Source organism: Pipistrellus hanaki, assembly GCF_964339955.1.
Source record: "Pipistrellus hanaki genome assembly, chromosome: 14".
Classification (NCBI taxonomy): Eukaryota; Metazoa; Chordata; class Mammalia; order Chiroptera; family Vespertilionidae; genus Pipistrellus; species Pipistrellus hanaki.
The window spans coordinates 49,433,752-49,454,262 of record NC_140516.1 but is presented as its reverse complement, the minus strand read 5'-3'; the positions used below and the strand labels follow the sequence as shown (position 1 = coordinate 49,454,262).

General features: G+C 42.1%; 2 protein-coding genes across 2 annotated transcripts in view; one reads left to right on the top strand and one right to left on the bottom strand.

Moving 5' to 3' along the window:
* The window catches only part of EIF3A (eukaryotic translation initiation factor 3 subunit A), a 32,672-nt gene extending 19,048 nt beyond the window's left edge, over positions 1–13,624 (top strand). Inside the window, exons 16-22 of the mRNA XM_084904420.1 lie at positions 195–348; positions 921–1,105; positions 5,534–5,631; positions 6,650–7,491; positions 10,318–10,519; positions 11,360–11,553; positions 12,408–13,624. Coding sequence (XP_084760546.1) covers positions 195–348; positions 921–1,105; positions 5,534–5,631; positions 6,650–7,491; positions 10,318–10,519; positions 11,360–11,553; positions 12,408–12,637 — 1,905 coding nt within the window. The 3' untranslated portion in view covers positions 12,638–13,624. The remainder of the gene's footprint in view (positions 1–194; positions 349–920; positions 1,106–5,533; positions 5,632–6,649; positions 7,492–10,317; positions 10,520–11,359; positions 11,554–12,407) is intronic.
* A 2,951-nt stretch (positions 13,625–16,575) lies between these two features.
* Positions 16,576–20,309, bottom strand: NANOS1 (nanos C2HC-type zinc finger 1). The gene has a single exon (XM_084904606.1). It carries the CDS (start codon positions 20,171–20,173, stop codon positions 19,298–19,300), a length of 876 nt encoding a protein of 291 aa, XP_084760732.1. The 5' UTR covers positions 20,174–20,309; the 3' UTR covers positions 16,576–19,297.
* Between the last annotated feature and the right edge of the window lie 202 nt (positions 20,310–20,511).

Below are 20,511 nucleotides of genomic sequence, written 5' to 3'. Positions count from 1 at the left end.
TTGTCAACAATTTATGTGTTTAGAAATTTGAGAAAACCTTTAATTATTTCGAAATTCTAGTTTTTTTACTTGAAGGTTGCTTTTTATGGTTCCAAGAAACCTGCAGTGCTTTTGTAAACTTAAAACTTCGTTACTTTTGTAGCTTTTCCAAAAAACTTGATATATATTTTTTAATTTGGGGTAACCAATTACAGGAAAAACTTAAACAGTTTGAAGAGCGATTAGCAGAAGAAAGGCATAATCGCTTGGAAGAACGTAAAAGGCAACGTAAAGAAGAACGCAGAATAACCTACTATAGAGAAAAGGAAGAGGAAGAGCAAAGAAGGGCAGAAGAGCAAATGCTGAAAGGTAACTGTAGACCAAGACTGGAGGTGGGATTACACAAGGTTGATATTAGGTCACTTTATAGCAGTCTTATTTAGAATATACATGAATTGAGATGTAGGGATCATTGAATTATTAACTGTAACTTTCTAGTTCTCAGTTTCTGGGATCTTAATTTTTGCTTTATGTGAAGATACTATATCATATCAGCTGAAATCTCACATTTTGGGTGTTCTTTTAAAAATCAATATTGCTTTTAAATTTTTTATTACTATATTCTGTGTAGTACTCACATTTATTTAGGAATATCTGTCAGATGAAGTCTGTCAAATGATCCTTTGTCTGGTATCAGAGATGTTCAGGATTTGAGGAGGGATTCCTAGTGTCTTCTTAAGTCATTACAAAACTTTTAATGATGAGTGGCATAATACTTGTTTTCTCAAATATCTCTGTTAGCTGATAGTAAGCTATTTTTAAATTGTTAAAAAAGGATTTACTTCTATATTATGCATGTTTAATACCAAAGAAGTAGACCTAGCACTAAAGGAAAGGTGCAGGTAGGAGGCACACTCTCTAACCTACTACATTTTATATAGAGCGTGAAGAGAGAGAACGTGCAGAACGGGCAAAACGTGAGGAAGAGCTTCGAGAATATCAGGAGCGGGTCAAGAAGTTAGAAGAAGTAGAAAGGAAAAAACGCCAAAGGGAGCTGGAAATTGAAGAAAGGGAGCGTCGTAGAGAGGAAGAGAGAAGACTTGGTGAAGATCCACTTTCTAGAAAGGTGAGTATGTAAACATTGCTTTCCCTGGGATGACCTGTTCTCTTCACGATACATATGTCAGTGCATATGTCAATGTCTGGGCTTAGTGTTTTGAACCAGTTTCATTCATGTCTCTGGAAGTCTGGTATTGCTTTGTCTTCCCAAAGGCAGAAGGTTTTTTGTTTTGTTTTGTTTTTTTTAAAATATATTTTATTGATTTTTTACAGAGAGGAAGGGAGAGATATAGAGAGATAGAAACGTCGATGAGAGAGAAACATCGACCAGCTGCCTCTTGCGCACCCCCTACTGGGGATGTGCCCGCAACTCAGGTACATGCCCCTGACCGGAATCGAACCTGGGACCTTTCAGTCCGCAGACCGACACTCTACCACTGAGCCAAACCGGTTTCGGCGGCAGAAGGCTTTTAAAGGGAGAAAATTGAACTTCTGTTAGTGGATCTGAGATTTTTATAGGCTTTGGTCTATTGCACTTGTCAGTCAGTGAATCTCATAAGACTTAAGTAGTTGACAAGTTATAACACTCATTAGTGCTATGGAAAGAGGGACTCTTCTGTGTTTCTAGGAAGGAGTTGCTGTGAATTAAAAGAATGATGTGAGTTCTCTTAGCTCCTTGGCACTCGAAATTGGCGGACCATCAATATTCAGAGTCCCCCTGGGAGCTTGTTAGAAATGCAGAATCTCAGGCCAGGCACCAAACCCGAATTAGAACCTGCTTTTTAACGAGATTGCCAATCAGTTCAAATGCTGCTCTCTTATATTTAATATGCAGCTGTTTACCTGCTTTTTAACGAGATTGCCAATCAGTTCAAATGCTGCTCTGTTATATTTAATATGCAGCTGTTTCCTCCCCCACTCTCTTGAGTCTCTTTATTTCCCCCTCCTGGCTGATAGTACTGTTACCACTTTAATCACAAGAGTTTTGAATCCCTCTCCTTTCTATTTTTATATTCCTGCCTTACTTTAGTTTTCTTTTGTTTATATTACTTACTGGTTTCCTTACTATTCTTTCTGGTCTTAATCTTCCTCCAGCATCAGACTGCTGATTTTTCATACTGAGATCATTACACCTGCTCTTGGGTTGCAAACCTTCTTTTGGTTGGTATTCATTACTTGGAACCAAAGATTAAAGCATGTCTTAGCAGTTAAGGCCTTTCATGTTGACTGTTTTTTCATTAGCTTTTCTTAGTCATCTATACTTCAGCCAGACTGAGCTAGTTTTAGCCTTTATCACGTGTCCTTGACATCTATCTGCAGGCTCTTGCCTGTCTTTTCTTCACTCCTTTATCTGTGTCATATCTTCATGAAGCCCTTATCTTTATTAGAGGAACCGTTACTACGTTACCTGTGTAGTCTTCAATTTTAGTTTAATGTGTATGTGGATGATAGATTTTCAGTTCTTTACTCTTGTCACTAATTTCTATTTTTACTTTCTTGGTATCGGTGGTTTTGGCTTATATGGTTTCTAATTTTTTTGAATTTTAGTACATTTCCCCTTGTGTTATAAAATATGGTCAGGTTTTATGAGTATTCTTTCCTTTTGGGCACAAAGTTCTGTGCGTATGTTGTGTTATCTAATTTGCTCCATCCTGGTGACTTACGGGAACTTCATCTTCTAAAGAACTTGAGGTAACTTCCTATGATTGTGGTTTCCAAGTTTTTTTTTTTTTTTTTTTTTTTTTTTTTTTTTAAGTGTTTGCAAATCTGTTCATCGTTTTGTGCATTTTAACATTTAGAGTCTGTTTTATACCCTTCTGTCCCCCACCTTCACCTTTTAATTAGATAATTTTTAGTTTTTAGTCTTTAAAATGTTTTTATTGATTGTTACAGAGGAAGGGAGAGGGGGAGAGAGGTAGAAACATCAAAGAGAGCCATCAATGTGGATCGGTTCCTTCCTGCAAGCACTCTGCTGGGAATTGAGCCTGCAACTCAGGCATGTGCCCTGATGAGGATTCGGACCAGAGACCTGGTGTATGGGTGGGTGCTCAGCCACTGAGCCACACTGGTTGAGTGGAGAGCGTTTAGTTGTATCTATTCACATTTAACATGGTTATTATTACTACTTGTTTTATTCCTAATATAGAGTTTGGAGTTTTTTATTTGCTTTCATGTGCCTGCCATCCCTTCTTTTCTTTAAGTCAAACTTAAGAACTTTGTTTTCTCTGTTTTTATTTTATTTTATTGATTTTTTAATTATTATTATTTTTTAATATATTCTATTGATTTTTTACAGAGAGGAAGGGAGAGAGACAGAGAGCCAGAAACGTCGATCAGCTGCCTCCTGCACACCCCTACCGGGGATATGACCGCAACCAATGTACATGCCCTTGACCGGAATCGAACCCGGGACCCCTCAGTCCGCAGACCGACGCTCCACCACTGAGCCAAACTGGTTTCGGCTTATTGATTTTTTTAGAGAGAGGGATAGAGAGTTAGAAACATAGATGAGAGAAAATCATTGATCAGCTGCCTCTTGCACACACCCCACTGGGGATGTGCCCGCAACCAAGGTACATGCCCTTGACCGAAATTGAACCCGGGACCTTTCAGTCCACAGGCTGATGCTCTATCCCATTGAGCCAAATCGGTTTCGGCTGTTTTTTCTGTTTTTAGTGATGACCATTTATGTTTTCCAAAATCACGTAAACTTTAATAGCCTGTAGATTTTGAGAACTCTTTTGCCTCTTCAGAACAAAACAAAATTCTGAGCATACTTTTATGTTGCGTTGAGACCAGCTGCATGTTTTTGCCCCGCAGAATGTTTAAAAGTTCTCTTAAGGACTCATTTAAGTTTTACAGCCATCTTGGCAAACATTATTTACTTTAAAATATGTTTACACTGTATCACCTTTCGCCCTTTGCAGATAACTTCTTTTTGTTTTGTATTTTATCATCTTAATTTTTTCAGAATGTCTTTGCGTATGTCTCAAAAGAGGTTTTGTTTTTATCTCCCAGTTGAACAATGGTTGAGCCAGTTCTAAATTCTCCTCTCCAGAGACTTAGCCCTCTGCTCACTGTTCTAGTACACATTGGGGAGGGGGCTTGATAATCGTCTTGGTAGAAACTCTTTAGACTTTTCTCTATCTTTGGGGTAAAGATTTAACACTATCGTTAGTTGCCTACGTCTGTGGTCTTTATGAGTCATCCTTTTTGGCACGTGTGCCCTTTCAGTCAGAGGATTTACTCAGAGAAGATTGGATTTCCTTAACTTAGGGAAATTTTTTTTCTCCTTGTCTCTATTCTGGCCTTTCAAAGTTCTATTTATCTCTCTCACTGTTTCATTTTTTCAACTTTGTCCTTTTGTAACTGGTTTTCTGTAATTCCTGTTTAGTTTCTATGTTTATCAATAAAGCCTATTCTGCTGTTGATCTACCAAGAGACTTTAAAAGTTTTGGCAATCATGTTAATTTTTCAGAATTCTTTTCATTTGTTTATTTATTGGCTCTCATAGCCACTCCCAAAATCTCCTTTGAAGTTCTGATACTTGTACTAAAACCTCATAAGTTGAAGTCTTTGAGTTTAATTTGCAGGATGAGTATGAATAGTAAGAGAAACTTGGTCTTCTGGTCTTCTGGAGTGGACATTCCCTCCATTGGAGTTGTTATGAGTTACTATAACTTAAATTGAGTAAATATTTTCTCCCACAATGTTCACTTGGGAACGTGTCTTAGAAGAACAACTCCCATTTTAAGAGATAGCCTAGAGTCAGTAGCTCTGATGACAGATGACTTATCATATGGCCATTCTTGTCCTTCACTGCTTCTTAATGTCAGTTGTTGGAGGCTTTTATTGCCAAGACACTTTAAATTGTAAATTAAGATCCTCATATTCATCTACAAGGGATTATAGTTATTCTCAGCTGCTTAGATTTTTATTTCAGTTCTCCCATCCCCTGCCTGAGCTTGTTTTCAGTGTTCTTTTCTTCTGACTTTGGCCTTATGTTTGTAGGAACAGTCAAGCTGTGCCAGAAGTGTTTGTGATTAAAATTATATGCATTGCTTATAATTTTCACCTTAAGTGTGTTGAGTATCTCTCACACCCTCTCCATAATTTTTATTGACAACATAATATTTTGAAGAGGAAAATGTTAATCTAACAATCCCCTATTAAATATTTCATTTGCTCCACTTCTTTAGTAGGCACTGTGATGTACATTTTGGGACACTCAGCTTTTTACACAACTTATAAGGGAATTTCTAGTTCAAAGAAAATCCATAGACATTTAAATTATTCTAGGGGGAATGCTGCCAGATTGCTTGCAGGTGGTTATCAATTTATAAATCCATTCACAATACTTTTCACTGTACTGTCAGTCTAATTTCAGATTAAGAGAAATTTTAAAACATTTATGTTTAATATAAAACGTTTGCATAATAATAACAATAGTAATTGTTCCCAACGTAGTGCATCTTACTATCTTTGGTCAATGTAGGACTCTCGCTGGGGAGACAGAGATTCAGAAGGTACATGGAGAAAAGGACCTGAAGTCGAATCTGAATGGAGAAGAGGCCCACCAGGCCCACCAGAGAAGTAAGTAGAGTTAAGGAAAATGGTACCAATCAATCACAGGTTCTGTTAATATCTCATTGGTGGTTTCTAGTTTGGTTTATTTGTAGGGTTGGGGAGAGGAGAGTTGTGAAGAATTGTGTATATGTCTCGTACTAAAATGTTTTTCATAGTTTACTTCAAAACTGCTGTAATTGCTGACTTCTGAACATCTTGAGGAATGAGTTCTGGAATGATGTTAGCAGTTTGAGTAAGAATGAACATTCATGACATTTTTCTTTTCCTTTAAATTTCTTAAGTAGATCAAACCATCCTTTATAGTGAAATTGCCAAGGTACTCCTGGAAAAGTATAGATGCCCTTTTAAGGCAGTTGTCTGTTTATTGGTTTATTATTTATTGATGTAATAGTTTGGATTTTAATTTTTTTTTAATTAGAATATATTGTAGGAATATGTTTAAAAGATTTACACCAAAGTGATTTTTAAAAGTGCAGTAATTCCCAAAAGCACCATTGCTTTTTTTTTTTTTAATATATTTTATTGATTTTTTACAGAGAGGAAGGGAGTGAGATAGAGAGCTAGAAACGTCGATGAGAGAGAAACATCGACCAGCTGCCTCCTGCATACTCCCTACTGGGGATATGCCCACAACAAACGTACATGCCCTTGACCGGAATCGAACCCTGGACCTTTCAGTCCGCAGACCGACGCTCCACCACTGAGCCAAACCGGTTTCGGCAAGCACCATGTGCTTTTTAAGAAAATTATTCTTTTTTTTTTTTTTTTTTTAAATATATTTTATTGATTTTGTACAGAGAGGAAGGGAGAGAGAGAGAGAGCTAGAAACATCGATGAGAGTCATCGATCAGCTGCCTCTTGCACACCCCCCACTGGGGATGTGCCCGCAACCAAGGTACATGCCCTTGACCGGAATCGAACCCGGGTCCCCTCAGTCCCCAAGCCGACGCTCTATCCATTGAGCCAAACCGGTTTCGGCAAGAAAATTATTCTTAAAGATTTTATTTGGCTTGTTGCTCTGTAGGGAGTGGAGACGTGGAGAAGGGCGAGATGAGGAGAGGCCTATTAGAAGAGATGAAGATCGCCCACGGCGGTTGGGAGAAGATGAAGATAGAGAGTCTTCTCTTAGACCAGATGAAGATCGGATTCCCAGGCGGGGCCTGGATGATGACAGAGCCCCTCGACGTGGTCCTGATGAAGATAGGTTCCCTCGCCGTGGGGCAGATGAGGATCGGCCTTCCTGGCGCAATGCAGATGATGACAGGCCCCCCAGACGAATTGGCGATGACGACAGGCCCGCCAGGCGACTCGGTGATGACGACAGACCTCCCAGGCGACTTGGTGATGACGACAGGCCTCCCAGGCGACTCGGTGATGACGACAGGCCTCCCAGGCGAATTGGTGATGAAGATAGGGGAAGCTGGCGGCATATGGATGATGATAGACCACCTAGACGAGGGCTGGATGAGGACAGAGGAAATTGGCGGGCAGCTGATGAGGACCGAGGACCAAGACGTGGTATGGATGAAGATCGGGGGCCGCGGCGAGGAGGTGCTGATGATGAGCGGTCATCCTGGCGTAATGCGGATGATGACCGAGGCCCAAGGAGAGGCCTGGATGATGACCGAGGTCCACGGAGAGGCCTGGATGATGACCGGGGGCCCAGGCGCGGGCTGGATGAAGATCGAGGACCTTGGAGGAATGCCGATGATGATAGAATTCCCAGGCGTGGTACAGATGATGACAGGGGTCCTTGGAGAAACATGGATGATGACCGGATCTCAAGACGGGCTGATGATGATCGGATTCCCAGCAGAAGGGGCGAGGACTCAAGACCTGGTCTCTGGAGACCATTTGTCAAGCCAGGTAAAATTTTGGGATTCAGAAATTCAGATTGCATTCTTTATAGACTCTATTTGATATATTTACAAGTAGAAAATGAAAGTTTTACACAATCTAGTCTCAACTGTTCTATAGATGATAGCAGGTTGTTCCAAACAAGGAGTATCTCAAATGACTACATTTTTATTTTTTTAATTAATAAAAGTTATTTTTCAACTGGAAAAAAACCCCCACAAATTTTAATTGATATATGACAGATTGGTTTGTATTCCTATTAGTTTTTAAGTAAACTGATCTTTTGCCTTTTCTTGAATATCTCTGCAGTGACTTATATCAAAGCTTACTTACCTTCAATGTCCCACACAAATTACCACCCCTTTTTCTCTTTGTTTCCTTTTGCCTTTTTGATGCTTTAAGTGCTTTTCTTCCTGAGTCCATACCTTCAGTGTCCTTGCTCATCAGGTTCTGTCCTGGACTAGCCTTCTTGTAATAAACGTTTGTCTGTACTCTTGCCAACCGTGGGATTATTCTCACAGCAAGAGCTCATTTCCTTATTTGCTAGTCTTAGGTCTGATCATCTTTTCCTACTTCACTGTTTTGAGTAATTATGTACAAGTCTGTGATTTTGATGGTCTCAGATGACAACTTCAGATCTCTTGTTTCCAACTGTATACTGTACAGAGCACATCTCTACCTGAAAATGTCAGTGACACTTCACACACCTGTCAAAACTGACTTCACATACAATACTCGACCCACATGCATACATATAAGCACCCAATTCTCTTTGGGATTCCACTTTCTTTTCTTTTTTAATGTATTTTATTGATTTTTTTACAGAGGACGAGAGAGGGATAGAGAGTTAGAAACATCGATGAGAATCATCGGTCAGATGCCTCTTGCACACCCCTTACTGGGGATGTGCCTGCAACCAAGGTACATGCCTTTGACCAGAATCGAACCCAGGACCTTTCAGTCTGCAGGCAATCGCTCTATCCACTGAGCCAAACCGGTTTCGGCTGGGATTCCACTTTCAAGCTAATCGTATAAGCTGCAAATCTGGAAGTTTTTGCTCAGTCTTTCATCCTTTAAGTTAAAGCTTTTATTTAGTTTAGTTCTAGCTTATCAGTGTTCCTTAAGCCCACCCACTTCTATTTCCCCTGCATGTACTTCGGTCTGGTCCACCATCATTCTTTGAACTCTTGCTGTTACTGGTCTCTGCTGGCTCTCCCACCCCCAATTTGAGTTTTTGTGTAATAATCAGGGCAATCTCTTCTAAATGCAAGTTTAAATGACCAGCTTCCTTGCCTTTACCTTTTGTGGTTTCTGTTGTATCTAACACAAATATTTTCTCCCATCCATTGCCTTCTTTGCTTGGGAACACTAGAGAACATTTTAGCCCAATTCTTGGAGGCCATTTTAAATGGTGAAATCACCAACCAAAAGCTAAAAAAATGCAAAACTAGACCTCTAATAGGATACTTATTTGAAGTATGAGAGATGCAGCAAGAAGGCAATGTTGCCTTATTCAACCTCTGCTGAAAATGTACTGTCAGGTGACTCAAAATATTTTGCAACTTTGCACATGTCTGCTAGTGACTATAAAAGTTCTGGAGTATTAATTTTGGGGGTATAAATTTTAACATACAGGCAAATTAGCAAATATGAACTCTACTCAGCTCAGAGTTTGGAATAGTGCTATGGCACATGATAATATAAATGCTAACAGCAATAATGATTGTTAGCCTTAACACTGTATACATTTTCATTGAGATCTCTGTTGCCTTTGGCCTTTTTGTGTGCATATATAAATAAATAAAATGGCTCTAGCAGGTTTGGCTCAGTGGATAGAGCATTGGCTATCAGACTGAAGGGTTCTGGGTTCAATTCCAGTCAAGGGCACGTACCTTGGTTTCAGGTTAAATCACCCATTCTGGGCATTTGCAGGAGGCAACCAATCGATGTGTCTCTCACATCAATGTTTTTCTTTCTGTCTTTTCCCCTTCCACTCTAAGAATCAATGGAAAAATATCCTTGGCTAAGGACTGACTAACTAAATAAAATGTTTCTAGCTTTGGACATTCTCTGGATAAGTGTGAGGTACTGGGCAGGGTCCAAGGATTTATCCTTGCTTCATGATTGCATAGGTGGTAAATGATGGAGAGCAGTAATAGGACAGGAAAGAGTGCTTTTGGTTAGGAAAGTTTTGAAAATGTGGCACTGTCTGAATGAATACATAACTGAGGCTCTGTCGTTTGTTTTTAAAAAAAATTTTATTGATTTTTTACAGAGAGGAAGGGAGAGGGATAGAGAGTTAGAAACATCGAAAAGAGAGAAACATCCATCAGTTGCCTCCTGCACACCACACCTCCTACTAGGGATGTGCCTGCAACCAAAGTACATTTCCTTGACGGGAATTAAACCTGGGACCTTAAGCCCACAGGCTGACGCTCTGTCCACGGAGCCTAACGGGTTAGGGCTGGGGCTCTGTCTTTAGAGATCGATCTAGCTCCTACCCTTCTCCCTTTAAATTTTTGCTTAAGTGAGTTGTTTATCATCAAAACATACCCAAAATAACTGCATACAGGATACTCAACCAGGGCTATATAAGTTTCTTATGTCATGTGTTCCTGCGTGTTAGAGAAACAGGATAGGTAGTCACAAATAGGAGCTGGAATCTTGTGAAATGATGTAAGTGGCTTTAGTTTGGTTTGTGTGTGTTTATAGAAGTTGGAGTGTCTTAAATTAGTATGTAGAATGGTGCTGGATTAATATCAACATTAAGATCTCCATTCATAGTTGCCAATCTGTTTCTTGAGTGGAAAATATTTTTTCATCTTTAAAAAATAGGTGGATGGAGAGAGAAAGAAAAAGCCAGAGAAGAAAGTTGGGGTCCACCTCGAGAATCAAGACCACCAGAAGAACGTGAATGGGACAGAGAAAAAGAAAGAGAGAGAGATGGTCAAGATCGTGAAGAGAATGACAAGGATCCAGAGAGAGAAAGGGACAGAGAGAGAGACGGCGAACGAGAGGATCGCTTCCGAAGACCGAGGTTTGATATTTGGATTGAAACTATCCATGGGGTTACAGTTCAGATACTCCTGAATATTCCAGACCATTTTCGAGAGATGGTGTTCCTCATTTGTCCCTCTGCCAATATTTATAAGAATTATAGGCTTAAAATTTTTTAGCTGTCATTTAATTGAATGTTTCTTCTTAACAAAGTGTTAAAATGGAACCACGAGCTGTGTGGCTGTCTACACGTTTATATAACTCTGGTAGTGGAATAAGTGCAGGTATCTTTACCAGTCTATTGCTTTTTCCCTGTGGTCTGGGTCAATCAGTTTTATTTCCCTTAAGTTACTAAAAGCCCCTTTTTTAAAAAATTGCCTGTTGGGGTGACATTGGTTAATAAAATTGTATAGGTTTCAGAAAGCCCCTTTGATGTTACTAGTGGTAATTCTTACTTGCTGTTTTTGGTTATAGTGGCTGTATACTGATAAATCTAGGCCATCACTATTTAATAGAATTTTCTACAGGCATGAAAATGTCCTATACCTGTAACATCCAATATGATAGCCAGAGTCATTTGAGGCTGTTGACCATTCGGCATATGGTTAGTGCTCCTGAGGAAGTGTCTTGATTTTATTTTAGTTAATATAAACTTAAGGAGCCATAGATGGATAATGGCTACTGTGATGGACTGCACACAGCCAGATGTTCTTATTTGCCTGCCACTCCTGAGGCACAGATTGAGATTAAGTGATGAGTTTAAACTTTATCCCTATTATATTAATAAACTCTCTGAGGACCATGTAATATGATATATTCACTATAATTCCACATATAGTCTAACATCAGAACTTAACATGTCATTTTTGAATGGCTACAGGGATGAAGGAGACTGGAGAAGAGGGCCAGCTGAGGAAGCTTCGAGCTGGAGAGATTCAGGTCGCCGTGACGATAGGGATGACCGCCGACGTGAGAGGGATGATCGCCGAGACCTAAGAGACCTAAGAGACCTAAGAGAAAGACGAGATGACAGAGACCGCAGAGGACCTCCTATCAGATCAGAGCGTGAAGAAGGTAGAGATTGCCTACGCAGCTGCTGAACCATCAGGAATCATTACTGGGAAATTTTGGATTTTTAATATCTTATAAATTTACATGGACACCAAAAATAAGATAGTGGACATGTATTCAATTTAGAATTCACAGTTCTCTTAAACTTGTCAGTGGTTGCTCTGAAGTTAGCTTATCTCTAAATTCAAAGTATAGTAGTAGACTAATTAAATTGGATAGTAAGCAAAATATAAAGTTTAAATGAGGAAACAATTTGTCATTTCTTATAAAAGTAAGATAGATTAGTACAAAGTGGAAATAAAACATTTCTTCTCTGAAATTGTAGCAATTGAAACTAGTAGAAAAATACTTCCAGTATTTAAAATGACCATTGCACCTAAATAATTGTCTCACAAGCTTTTAATATTATGTTAGTACAACTGGATCATAAGGGTATTTCTTCTCTTATAGCCATAATGAAAAAAATGTTCTTATGGCCAACTAGTTGTTAAAACAAGAGCTCCAAGATAACCTTTTAATTTTAAAATTCTAATTCAAGATTTTTGTCACTTCGTTAGTTTTTGTAGTTAAAACAACTAGGACATTTCCCAGGCTGATGATTTCTTCTTCTTTGCAAATTTGAATTATATCTCTAAATCTCTATATTCTTTTAAAGGTTTCATCAGAAAATGTGTCAAAATAGTTAAAATGTATTTAGCTTTTGTGTTGGTTTTTTTTTTTTTTATGGCAATTCTGTATTGTTTCCTTTAATACAGAATTTGAGTAATTTGAGGCATTTCTTTAGCTGACGTTCTGTTTAGTCTCAGCCAATAGAATATAGTTCAAACATACTCTCTCTTCTTTAATTAAATTTTTAGTGAGCTCCTGGAGACGTGCTGATGACAGGAAAGATGACCGCGCAGAGGAGCGGGATGCCCCTCGTCGTGTTCCTCCTCCAGCTCTTTCAAGAGATCGAGAGAGAGACCGAGACCGGGAAAAAGAAGGTGAAAAAGAGAAGGCCTCATGGAGAGCTGAGAAAGAGAAGGAATCTCTTCGTCGTACTAAAAATGAGACTGATGAAGATGGATGGACTACAGTACGACGTTAAGTCTCAAAATAATGGATTCAAACTCACGTCTTACATAGGTTTGAACACATTCAAGGATTATTATACTTGTGCTCAACCAGTCTAAATTGGATTCTTTAATGTTGTCTCACCATAACACAAAAGCATGAACTTGTATTAATCCTATATAATAGATTGATCATGCACTGTATCACAGAAGGTTGGAAAACCTTGCCATTTTCTGGAATTTAAGGTGTTGGCATTATTTCATCAATCACTTGTTTACAAAAAGAGAAAAACTAAAAAATAAATTTAAGATGTGAACCCTTCAGGTATTGAGTAACACCTGTATCTTGGTATAGACTGATCTTTTTTCTTTTGATTTTGAAATATCTGATATTAATTTGGAATGAGGTAAGGTTCTGTTAGAAAATGTATTTCAAGACTGAAGCAGGGAGCTGAAACAATTTTCACACCATTAGCAGTTGAGACATACCTCTAGGCGGTTTGAGGTATCAACTAAATATAAGAAGTTTTTAGGTTTACTATAAGTGCAGTAAACATTACACACATCTGATACAGTGGGATTTTCTGCAGATTTTACTTGAAAGAGGTGAGTATAAAGCAATTTGCAGTCATCATTGAAATGACAAGAATACTGCTCAAGTGTGAATCCAAAACAGTTACAGCTTTTAAATTTTAAAGCATTTGGTAAAGTTCCTGATATTTTTTCTGTTGCCAATAGCAAACTGCTTTTCCATTAATGGAGAATTCATGCCTTTCAAGCATTTTAAATATGACAATATTTATAAATGTGTGGTTTGGAGGACTTGTTTAAATTCTTTTTCTTAATTTCTTTTCTCTTTAGGATAGATCCTTCAACAGGTAATTTGTAGTAACGACTGTGTTGACTTCAATTCTGGAGTGTAGTAGCTGTGTTAAAGATAACTATTTGGTCTTATTGAAGCCAACACAGAACTTGCTGCTGTGTTCTTTCTTTAATGATAAATAAAATACTTACAGAATTTGTTTTTGTGTTGATTTGTGGTTATATTTAAGCTGCTTTGTTTATAATGGTGATGTTTGCATATTCAGTTGTTGATCTTGAGTTTTCCCTGTGCCATTAATTGTCTCATTACGCAGCAGTGAAGGAAGTAACCCATGTGTTCCAGAAGGCAGATGTGGTCAGGATGTTCCCCTAGGGCAGTGGTTGGCAAACTCATTAGTCAACAGAGCCAAATATCAACAGTACAATTGACATTTCTTTGGAGAGCCAAATTTTTTAAACTTAAACTTCTTTTTTTTTTTTTTTTAAATATATTTCATTGACTTTTTACAGAGAGGAAGGGAAGGAGATAGAGAGCCAGAAATGTCGATGAGAGAGAAACATCGACCAGCCACCTCCTGCACATCCCCCATCCAGGGATGTACCCGCAGCCAACGCACATGCCCCTGACCGGAATTGAACCTGGGACCCCTCAGTCCGCAGACCGACGCTCTACCACTGAGCCAAACCGGTTTCGGCTTAAACTTAAACTTCTAACGCCACTTCTTCAAAATAAACTCTCCCAGGCTGTGGTATTTTGTGGAAGAGCCACACCCAAGGGACCAAAGAGCCGCATGTGGCTCTTGAGCTGCAGTTTACTGACCACGGCCCTAAGGTGTCATTCATGAATGTGGACCCCTTAGTTTCCCTGTCATGTGTTGTCTCTGTGAGCTTATGCATTGTGTGTGCTGCTGGTGTGCACATGTGGATGTGTTGTACCATCTTGGGTCTTTCTCTGAAATTAGAAAATCACAATTCAGAGAATGTTTGTTGCAACTTTATAGTGGCTGTAGCCACTTAACAGTGCTGATCAGCTATTTCAAGTGAGAACTCATCCATGCGGCTACTTTTCTTAGTAGTTTTGGCAACCTACAGTTCTTCATTATTGTTCCACAAACCAGTGTTTTGTTATTCAATAATAGTTCAGCTGTAGACACACTGTTGTAGTAATTATCTTGGTAAATATGATGCCAAGAGTCAAGAAAAGCCGAAAGATGGATAATATAGTCTGTTGTAACTTTTTGCCTTCACCCATATATATATATATATATATCTCAAAGTTGCAAATATAGCTACTCTTTTGTGGAGAGTGGCTACAGTGTTTGGACAGGTTCAAGCCTCGGACTAATGAGAGGGTACAGTCCTCTCATGGCCAGTGCAAGTCCCAGCTTGGAAGGCAGAGCCCTCCCTGCACAATTTGACCAACAGCTGTAGTTGTAAGCTTGTACCTATGGTCCGAACATGTGGCCCCACGTGCCTGAGTGATAGAGGCTGCAAGTAAACAAAGCTTGATCAGGTGCATGTAGTTGAGTAGGATCGGAACTCATGAGAATGTTGTAAACATCTTGGCCACGCCCTTACTTTGCCTCTTGGCATCAGCTATAAAGTAAAGACGTTTTGTAGTCCATGGTGCTGTCACTAGCTCTCCATCAGGGGACAGTGTCCCACTGAGATCCAGCTTTCATTCTTGTCTGTCTTTTCTCAATCCTTCACCGCCCCCACTCAGGTTCACCCTTGGCTGTGCTGCTGCGGCACACTTTCACAAAGCATCCTTACTAAAATTCCATATTTTATTATTTTTGCCTGATTATATGTCTTGAATCTAATGCGCCCTCTCCAAGTGATAACTGCTGTTTTGGTATATATAAAGGTTTAAATTTTAAGATAAAGTGATCTAAAAGAGGTCTGACTTTGTAAAGATGGTCTGTTAAATGTTTGTGAATTACCAGTCAGATGAAAGAATGTATTTGCTCGAACCTCTTTCCAGTTATATTTTTTGGAAATATGAGTGATTCAAGTAAAGGATGTGTCGACCAGTAATCTTTCTTAGTCTCATCAATAAAATTAAACCAAAAAACTTCTTTATATCCATATAAGTAACATCTGTGCATGGTGAAGTTTTAGCAGAGGTTTTGTGGTATTTTTCCATTTGGTAATGGTATAAATTGGTCTGAGAAGTAATGAGATTAAAAAATCCTTATAAAAAAATTGGTTACTTCAATTGAACAGTTATGCCTGAAATATTTGTATGATCCTCCAAGGTTGGTAAAATGTCTTTTTCTGCCCATTCTTCAGAATCACTTGACTGTTGGATACTATCACATTTCTCTTGCCTTCTTGATGGTCTAATGTCAGACGCATTACTATCTTCTGACAAAGTACTTCCAGCTGACTCCCAAAGTCACTCAGCCAATCAAAGTGTCGCACATAATTCAGACGTTTGGCACTTGTTTTTGTAAACCTTTGCCATAATAAAATATGGATGGAAAGAATTAGATGTATTGCTCATCATGTCTAAGTTCGGACCGGAAACAAGTATACTCGTGGACAGTCAGCAAGGTGGTAAATTATTTCTCATAATGACCAGTGAGAATTCCTGTTGGTACAGCTGTAAGGCCGCCAAAAGGCAGTATTGATGCTCTTTTAATTAAATAATATCAGATGCAGTCTTTTCTGTGATGTTACCAATGATGGTAACTACTTTTTAAACAGCTTCCTTTCTAAACAAGCAGAAGTCTTTAAAGGGTCTTTTGTGAGGAGAGTTCCTTTTCTTTTGTAATAAGTTGGGGCTGTAACCTGTTTTGAGTCTGAAGTTAGGAGAGCCGGGCTGTCCTGAGATCAAGGCCCCACTGGACAGTTCACTTAGGCGGCTTTGTTTAGAGGAGTTCAGGTGCATGCCTGCTGGTTAGGCTTCCAGGCTTCTCTGCAAGCCCGCCCTTTCTGTCAGGGGCCCTTTCTGTCAGGACCCTTTCCCAGACCTGCTGATGTTCTCCACGTCTTTTCTTGGCAGTCAGAAAATGGGGCATTGGAGGAGGGAAGTCTGCTGTCGGTTTGTGATCCTGCCCTTAGGTTTTCCCCCTCCCACCCTCATATGTTAACACTGGTGTCAAAGCCGACCAGCTTACTAATGAGAAGTCAGCCATGTTCCCAGTGACGACTGCATTTTTAAACGAGAATACCATTACTTTTAATACAGGTGGTTGAGGGTGTGTAGAGATACAGTGGCCAAAAAACCCCAATCCCATTAGTTGTCCATAGTGGCTATCAGGAGGAAGTTGACACCTGTATGTGTGGGATTTTTTTTTCTCTTCTTTTTTTATCAAGGATTACCTGTGTTTTTACCATTTTGGTTGTGGACTGATTTATAATTTTATAAGGCTGACACACATGGGACACTACGGGAGGTATGTTTCTCATGTGGCCAAGAACAGAAAATCTGGACTAGAAACGTGCCTTTTCTTTCCCTTAAAGTACATATATTTGTGGTATAACTTTAAAACGTAGTTTTGGCTTGTAATAAATCTTGGCCAAAAGTTGTAATCAGTAATTCTGCAGCTTCCAAAAAGAACTTCACAGGAAAATTGAAATTCAGACATTAAAAAGCACTGGGACTGTCTCTACAGACAGGCAGTTTAGGGCTGTCCATGCCTCCAAGGTCGGTAAGGCTTACTTGATTCCATACAATATTTTGCTTTTAGCCAAGTATGTAATATGTTTTTACGAAAATAAGTTTTTCATGTTTTTTTAAACTTTGAAGAACTGGAAGGTTGATTTTAACTAGTGTGGTTAGAATACTTTTCATAAGGTATCTCTAGAATATTAATGATATTAAGTCTAATTTAAACACTATTTTAATGTTAGACGGGAGAGTAATGCAGATCTGAGGGGAAGTGATAGGAGTGTGTTTGAAGTGGATTAATGTAACGGTTGCCGAACTAATTGTGAGGGTCTTCTGGATACCTCCCCAATACTCTTCTGACAGGGACTTGAACTTCTTGTTCAAGGTGTTCCCATTTAGGCACAGCCCACCAAGGGATTTGCATACTGAAGATATATTAAAGCTACAAGCCTGAGCCCTGGAAGCTGTGTCTATAATTTGGCTCATTTAAAACACAAAGTAGCTGCCTGCCTACTCCTGGCTGAAGAATGCACTGATCGGTTTATAGTGACTTGAAAAGGAGAATAGCAGTGGGAGTGGTAACACGAATTCATGCTGACCTGAAAATCACCCCCACAGCACAATTTAAGCTGATGTATTTTCTAGCAAAAGGAGTGATTACATGGCTTTGTTAAACTGCTTGAGTTTGGGCCCAGTCAAATCTCAAGTCCTATGGCCTGGGGCTAGATAAGCAGGAGTGCATTTTTTCTTGGCGGAAACCGAAGTATGCCCTCAACCCTCTCGCTTGACGCACCTTCCCTGAACAAGAAGGCTCAGAGCTATCCAGGGTTATCTACTCCAGCCTCCCTCAACCTTCAAAGCGGTGTTCAAGCCAATTGCTGTGGAGGAAGCTAGCTTTTTAGTATGAAAGCAGTCTAACCTCTAATAACCTAAACTTTCAGATAAGCATTTTGTGTTTCTGGTACATTCATCTTCATTTCCACTTTTGCCTCCTGTCTTGACCTAGTTACATGTTTAAACTTGGTGGGTTTAAACATGAGGGTGGGAGGTAGAGTAGTGGTTAAGAACCTTTGCTTAAGGATCAGGTTTAATCTCATGTATGGGTAACTAACTGGTCGCGTTCGGCCTGGGGTCTTCCAGTGAGAATGGGAACACACGGAGGTCTAGCTCCTTGTCTCCAACCCCCAACTCCATACTTAATGCTTATTCTGGTTTGAGGACTGCCTTAAAGCCAGGCAGCCCAGAGTGGAACCTTCTTGAACACAGATGATTGCGTTAACCTTTGGGAGTGCAGAGGACTTCATCTTCCAATTAGTTTGAAAGGCAACAGGTGGAATGAGCTTCCACTGGCTCGGAACCCTGACATGGAGCGACTCGGTCAATCCAGCTCCCTCTCCACCTCAGTATCATAGTGTTTCTAAAGAACCGGGAAGGGGGAGGTGCATAGACAAAAAGCCAAGTAGCAAAGTTCTAGGTAAGATTAATGAATTCATATACAGTTACTGTATAAATACACAAGTCAATTTCTCTTAACAGCACCATTTCCAAGTGTATACACAACATGATCTATAGCGGCACATTTTTTAAAGGTGAAAAACGTTAGTTTCTAGTGAAGTAATAAAAGATCTGGTACATAGGAGAATAAGGAGCTGTGTTCTACCCGCTACAGATTGTGCGTTTTTACACCTCCAGCTAGGACAGAAACAAGCCACGAGGCGGGAACGCCCACCCAAAGCAATACCGGAAAGTTTACAAAACCTTCACTTCTCAAAACGGATTCTACCAGGGGCTGCTTCCCCTGGCACCAGAATAACTGATCAAAGACAACTAAACACCTTCTCAAACAATAAAAGTCACTTGGCCGACATTCCATAAAATCGCCTAGGTTCAATAGAGAGGCTTTTAAAAAAATATTCTAGACCTAGTAAAGTGCCTCCGTGAATAAAATTAAACATCCAAGATTAGACAATTTCATACCGATGCGCATCTAAAATAGGTCGGAGTATAGATAGAGTAAATAAATAGCGCCTCTAAGTTGCCACGTTTCAGTGAGCGGGACGCACACAGCCTTCGCCGTCCGGACGTGCACGGACTGGAAACCAGAGAAAGTCAAGATTGTAGCGTCTTGTCTCCTCCACGGGACTCCGAACGGCCGGCTGGCTTTGGGAAAAAAAATAAACCAAGACGACATCCCAAGTAGGACCGAGGATTGAGCTCCAGGAGGACGCGATGGAGAGCAGGCAGGCGGCAGGCCGGCTCAGCGCAGCTTCCTGCCGGGCGGGCCGTCGCGGGGGCCGCGCGCGGGCGGCGCCTTGGACAGCGGGCAGTACTTGATGGTGTGCGCCGAGTCGCCGCTGGCGCCGCACAGGGGGCAGGTGTAGCGCCGCAGCACCGGGCACAGCACGCGCCCGTCGGGGCCCTTCAGGATGTGCGTGGTGTAGAGCGCCACCGCCTCCTTGTTGTTCCGGCAGAACACGCACACCTGCAGCTCGGGCTTGAGCAGCCGCGCGGCGGCCGCCCCGGGGGAGGAGGAGGAGGAGGAGGAGGAGGAGGAGGAGGAGGAGGAGGACGCGTGCAGCCGGGGCTCGGCCGCCCACGCCAGCGCCCGCTCCTCGCGCGGCGGGGCCCCCTCGGCGGGGCCCGCGGCGGGCGCGCAGCCCAGCAGCACGGCGGCCGCGCGGCCGGCGAACGGGCTCAGCTCGGCGAAGCGCTCCTCCAGCAGCGCGGCCTCGGCGGGGCCGGCGCACAGGTCCAGCGCGCCGCCCAGGCAGCGGGCCCGCGACCCCGGCTCGTCGCTGTCGTCGTCGTCATCCTCTTCGTAGTCCGGCGGCCCCAGCGCCGGCCCCAGCGCCCCGGGCCCGGCCCCCGCGTGGGGGGAGCAGCAGGACGAGGAGGAAGAGGAGGGCGGGGAGCCGCCGCCGCCGCCGCCGTGGTCTCCGTCTCCGAAGCGCCGCTCGCCGCCCACCGCCTTGGTGATGAGCGTGGCGAGCCCCAGGTAGTCGTTCCAGGAGCTGAAGGGCGGCGGGTGCGCCGGGCCCGGGGCGCTCACGTAGCGGGCGCTGGGCACGAGCGCCATGGGCGGGGGGGCGCGGCCGCGGCGGGGCGAGGGGGGCGCCCAGGGGAAAGCCTCCATGGGCGGCTGCGGGCCGCGCGCGCCGCCTCCCCGCCGCCGCCGGCTCGGGCGGGACGGAAGGGACGCGCGGAGCTCAGCCGCCGGCCGGCCTGCCGCGGGGGTGGGGCCGCCCGGCCGCCTTTTATCCGGCCCCGCGCTCCCCGCCCGGCAGCCTCGCCGCTGCGGCCCTGCCCTCTGCGCTGCCCAGCCCCGGCCCGGGCGGAGGCGGGCGCGCCGGGGGCGGCGGGCGGCGGGCGGCGCGCGCTCCGCTCCGGCCTGAGCAGCTCCGGCGGCGCCCCGCGCGCTGCGCCAGCTTTGCCAGCTGCGGGGCGGCTTTCATTCCGGGAGGGGGCGGGGCG

Bases quoted from the DNA above. Each gene is read 5' to 3' on its own strand.
- NANOS1 (XM_084904606.1), bottom strand. From the start codon at position 20,173: ATGGAGGCTTTCCCCTGGGCGCCCCCCTCGCCCCGCCGCGGCCGCGCC.